General features: G+C 59.1%; 1 protein-coding gene across 1 annotated transcript in view; it reads right to left on the reverse strand.

Annotated features, from left to right (window-relative positions):
* Positions 1-5,236, reverse strand: part of CDON (cell adhesion associated, oncogene regulated) — a 55,923-nt gene that overhangs the window by 20,782 nt on the left and 29,905 nt on the right. Inside the window, 3 exon segments of the mRNA XM_027772705.1 lie at positions 4-114; positions 4,233-4,338; positions 4,784-4,965. Of these exon segments, the coding sequence (XP_027628506.1) occupies positions 4-114; positions 4,233-4,338; positions 4,784-4,965 (399 nt within the window).

Genomic DNA, 5,236 nt, shown 5'->3' on the forward strand with positions numbered 1-5,236 from the left:
CGCAGATCATCACGTTGCTGAAGCTGCTGGCGCCGCCCTCGTTGAAGCACTGCATCTTGATGTCGTACGAGGTCTCCGGCTGCAGGTGGCCAATCATATGCCACTGCCTGGAACCTGCGGGGACAAGGGCGAATCGGCACGGACAGCCCAGCGCCAGCCCTGGCCACTAGCCGGAGCGTTCGTGCAAGTAGAGAGCCTCGTGTGGGTGGGTCAGTGACACGCCACGGGCGGACAGTGTGTCTAGCATTGTGGGCCACAGGAGAGCGATTTCGGGGAGCTGGGTTGGAGCTGCAGCTGAGCTGGAACCACCTGTCGGAGAGGTGAGCAGGGGCCTTTGCCATTAGCCACATGCCAGCCCACAGCGGCAGGTCACCTCTGCCTCGGGACGGCGGACAGTCCCGCAGTTGCTCTCTAAATGCGTCCCCGCAGGCTGCACCCACAGGGTAGACCCACCATGGACCGGAGCCTGGAAAACACCGCCATCACCGGTTCTGGGCACATACAGACTGACCTCGCCACCCTGCGCGGCCCAGCAGTCCTGGTAGGCTATAGGAGGCGGCCCGTGAGCCAGAGGTGGTTTGAAACGCGGGCGGACGTGTGGAGGCCTGGCCCTGCTACACCCTCTTGGGGGTCGGCACCTGTGGGGGCCTGTTCTGCCTGTGGGTACCAGGAAGGGCTCCATGGGGACGGCACAGGGCGCAGTACCAGGGCAGTGCCAGCTCCGGCGGGCCTAGGGGGAACGCATGCCACGAGACCCTCCTGCACTGCTCCTGCGGCTGCTCCTGCGGCTGCTCCTGCAGCACCAGTGTCCCCAAGCTCTGACCCTCCTCCACCCGCGCACGGCCGGCCTCTCGCTGAGAAACGCACGCTGGCCGGGGGCAGGAGGGCCGCGCTGCGTCTTCATGTCCGTGAACTGGCAGCCACACACCTAAACGGGACATTTGGGCCAGACTTCACTACCCCCTGGGCACGCTTACCCCCCGGCCCGCCCTGGGCTGCCCCCACCATTCTCAGAGCTGGAGAGCACCATCGGCCATTTTGGGCGCTCATGAGGGGAGGGAGCAGAACCTGCCCAAGTCCCAGGTCCCTGGCTGACGGCACCCACGCCCCCGCCCTTCCTAGAAGCCCTGCTCCAGTCCCCGGCACGGAGCCTCTGCTCACACGGACCCGCATTCCTTAGGAAAGCCTGTACACCTCCCTGAAGGCGTCCACATCCCCCGGCCTCGGTCTTTGCTGACGTGGCCCCATGCTGGCCTCTTGCCGACTCCTCGCGAATAACCCACGGCTCCTTTCACAGCCTAGTCCAAGTAGAGCACTGCCTCCTGACTCGGGGAACAATGTGGGGTCTACCTGTCTGGTTAGATCAGCACCCCGTCTTCGTAATTCTCCCAGTGGCCAATCACAGCGGGTACCAGCAAAGAAAGGCGTTTTCCTACTCATTAGTGAATGAGCCACGGTCACACTCGGGCCTGTCACCGCCAGCCAGCGGAGCCATCTCCTTTCCCGAACAGGCAATTGTTTTCCCGAAGGTCATTTTAGAGAAGGGACCAGCAGACAGTGCGGTGGCTGCATCGCGGACTTCCACGTAGTCGTCTGCGGGTCGCGTCCCACGTTTGGCAGCTTAAACCTCATGCCGGGCTCGTGTGCATGCCGAGATCCCAGGAGGACAACGGAGAAAGGAAGGCGGCATGGCCTCCCCCCGGGGGGCGGGGGTGATTGCTCGCTTTCTGTCACGACCGACTTAAAGACCAGAATGACTCTGGGATTTATCTGGAACCTGACTCAGGGTTACAAGGTACACACGCACCCACTGGCACCTGGGCGGCAAACTGCCGGTTTACCTGACGCAGGCTGAACTCAGAAGACGCCTCCGGCCACCCAACTGCCCTTCTCTGACCGCACTCGTAAAATCTGAGTTTCACTTTTTCTTCAAAAGCTTAAGTCTTTGGTGCATACACAAAACTAGTCTAAAACTTTTAAAGAAAACCTCGAGTACATAAGACGGGTACTTCTGTTCCTGGGTCTGAGAGAGCAGACTGAGAGGTTCCAGCTACCACAGAAATGGTCTCAAAGGCAGAACCCCGAAAATCGGAAATCAGCCGACACAGCGCAGAGGGGCTGCTCCTGTGGCTCCCGCTCAGCCTGTGGCTAGACAAGTCCTGTGGGCCCTCGGGCAAAGCACATGCGTGTGCACACTGCTACGAGCCAGAGCAGCCTCTCTAAGCTCAGTTTCTAGTTCATGCTTAAAATTCGTATCACGGGGGACCAGCAGTCAGCGTAATGGCTATGTCGCTGGACTCCCATGTAGTTGTCCACGGTTCACATCCCGGACCCAGTGGCTTAAAACTCACGCCGGGCGCGTGTGCGTGCGTGCCCAAGATCCCGAGAGAATGGAGGAGAAGGGATTGCAGCGTGGCCATCCCCCCGGGGGGGGGGGATTTCTCACTTTCTGTCTCTCTGTCTGTCTGTCTGGCGAGCGCATGCGCCCTATGGCGAAAACCTCTCCCCCCCTCAAAAAAAAATTTGTATCATGGAACTTCCTAAGAGCTGAAAGGTTTGCCTAGAAAATATGGTTTAAACTCTGCTCACCAGGATGGCTCCGGAGGACAGAACGGTGGGGGTGCGCGGGCGGAGCGAGACACAGGCGGGCACCCATCTCTTCACACTTGCCTTGCTTAGAACCCGTTTGTAACTATTTTTAACCTCAAAAAATTAAAAATAAAACTCTGGCATCCCCACCCCTGTGCAGCCGAACCAGAATGAAGCTCTCACAGGATCCCATGCAGAAAGGCCTCTCTCAATCATTTCACCATGCTTGAAAACGACCTCACTTTACTGAAATAAAACGCACACACACAACTGTAGAGCTCAGTGAACGAGCCCACACCGAGCACCCCGAGGTGCTGCGCCAAGACGCCCCCACACGGCTGCCTCCTGGACCTCCACGGGCACAGAGGTGCTGCCCGAGGCAGAGGGCAGAGGAGGGAGTCACTCCTCTCTAGAGGCGCGATCACACCTCGCAGGGCTGAGCGTAGGTTCAGAGCGCGAGCCCACGTGGCATCTGCACAGTGACCACTAGGAGACGGTAAATGGACACTCTAGTACCCGGTGGGCGGGGCACACCCGAAGTTACTTATTAGAAAAACTATTCACAGGATGTGACACGAGGAAGTCATAGAAAGTGACTGTGGCCCGGGGCAGCTCTCGACCCTGATTTGATGGAACATTTAATATTTCAGAGTCAGACTTCCAGAGTGAAAACGCCCTTGGACGAAGCTCCCCGCTAACGCATGGCCCGGATCAGAGCGTCAGGAGGACCAGACCCCGGCTTCTACTGAACACTGCCAAATCGAATCAGGCGTCCACTTCCGCGTGAGCGCCTCGGCCGGAATGCCTCTTGGGGCCAGGCGGGGTCGCTGCAGCAACACACAGAGCTCTGCAAGGCAACCCCACAGACAGCCTAGTTCGAGGCCAGAGGCCTCCCAAGTACGCCAGGCGGCGTCGCCCACAGTCTGGGGCTGGCTGGGACGGGCGGGCCCCAGCATCAGGACACCCCTGGTGCTAGCTCTCTGACTCTCTCTGGTTCTGTCTTTTTCTCTGTGTCTCTTTCTCTCTGTCTCTCTCTGGTTCTTTTTCTCTGTGTCTCCTTCTCTCTGTCTGTCCCTCTCATGGAAAAAATAAACTTCTTTTTTTTTTTTTTGAGAGATTTTTGTTATAGGGCACGTGAGCTCGCCAGACAGAGAGAGAGACAGAGACAGAAAGCGAGAAATCACCCCCCGGGGGGATGTCCACGCTGCAATCCCTTCTCCTCCATTCTCCTCTTGGGATCTTGGGCACGCACGCACACGCGCCCAGCGTGAGTTTAAGCCACTGGATCCGGGACGCGAACTGCGGTCGACTACATGGGAGTCCAGCGACAGAGCCATTATGCTAACTGCTGGTCCCGGAAATAAACTTTAAAATAAACTTTTAAAACACCATGGAAAAGAGTTCTTACCCTGCGTACTTATAACCCCACCTCCCACTGTGCCTGTCTCTCCCACACAGTGGCCTTAAAGACAGAGGGGCTGGCCTTGCGCCTAGAGGCTCAGGGGCTGCAGCATGACTGCCCACTGAGGGTCGTCCTCCCTCTCGCTCCCTCCGTCCCTCTGGTGAGCACACCTCGCCGGTCGCTGGCAATTAATACAAAGCTGTGCAGAGCACCGCTGTGTCGCTTTGCCAGTGGGACTGACCTTCCACGACGTCCCTCTTGTAATCGCTGTCGTTGTCACTGTCCGTGGGCCGGTAGTAGATGTAGAACCCCTGGATGGGGGTGTTGTTGTTACTCGATGGGACGTACTGCAGACAGAAGCAGGCTGGTCACGGCACAGACACGGCTACCGGCCACGTCCGTCCGCGCCCACGCTCACGCTTCTAGCTCGTTCTGGAACATTCTCAGCAGCGTCTCAGCTTCATTCAAAGGCCCCGAGAACACTTGGGCTGCCTCGGGCACACAGGACAGCAAAGCCCGTCTGGCCCAGGGAGCAGACGGCGAGTTAAAGCTGAGGTGTGTCCTGGTGTGTTCAGGGAAGCCATGCTCTAAATCTATCTCCTAGACTCCCAGAATATTCAGACAAGAAGCCATGTTATTTATTTGCGATGCACGTGGACGAAAGCCAAGGAGAGGGATCTTTTCTCAGCACCGCCCCCTCAGGAGGAAGGGGCCCAACACCGGCACCCCTCGCCTTCCTCGCTGGCCAAGAGGACTGGCCCAGCCATGCGGAGCGATCCGAGATGCACTCACCGTCCACTTGAGCATGATCTGCGTGTCGCTGACGGCCTCCGTGTACGCGATGTGGGGTCCCGTGACCGGGCGGGCAGAGAAGCGGCCGGGGAAGCCAGCCACCTGGTAAGGACGGGATGCCGAGCTCCGGAAGCTCTCACCGTGGTGGTTGATGGCGATGACCCGGAATTTGTACGTCGAACCTTTGGGCAAAGCACAGACCAGACAGACAGCACACTGAGATGGTGGAGCAGCGGGGCGTCCAGCCCATGGACACTGGTGCCCGGCGGTAAGAGTGGCGCTCACGAGCCATCCGCAGGCTCTAGCCACGGGCCAGTCAACCAGGAGTGGGTGTGGCCGCCCCGTCAGCATCCCAGGGCCTGGTGGGGGTGCCAGGACAAAGCACTATGAAGATGGCTGCTGGCCGTGAGGCTGGGCGGGGGGGCGGGCACCTGCTCCTCCACCCTCCCGTCC

This window comes from Tupaia chinensis, unplaced genomic scaffold (genome assembly GCF_000334495.1).
Source record: "Tupaia chinensis unplaced genomic scaffold, TupChi_1.0 Scaffold000037_4, whole genome shotgun sequence".
Lineage (NCBI taxonomy): Eukaryota > Metazoa > Chordata > Mammalia > Scandentia > Tupaiidae > Tupaia > Tupaia belangeri.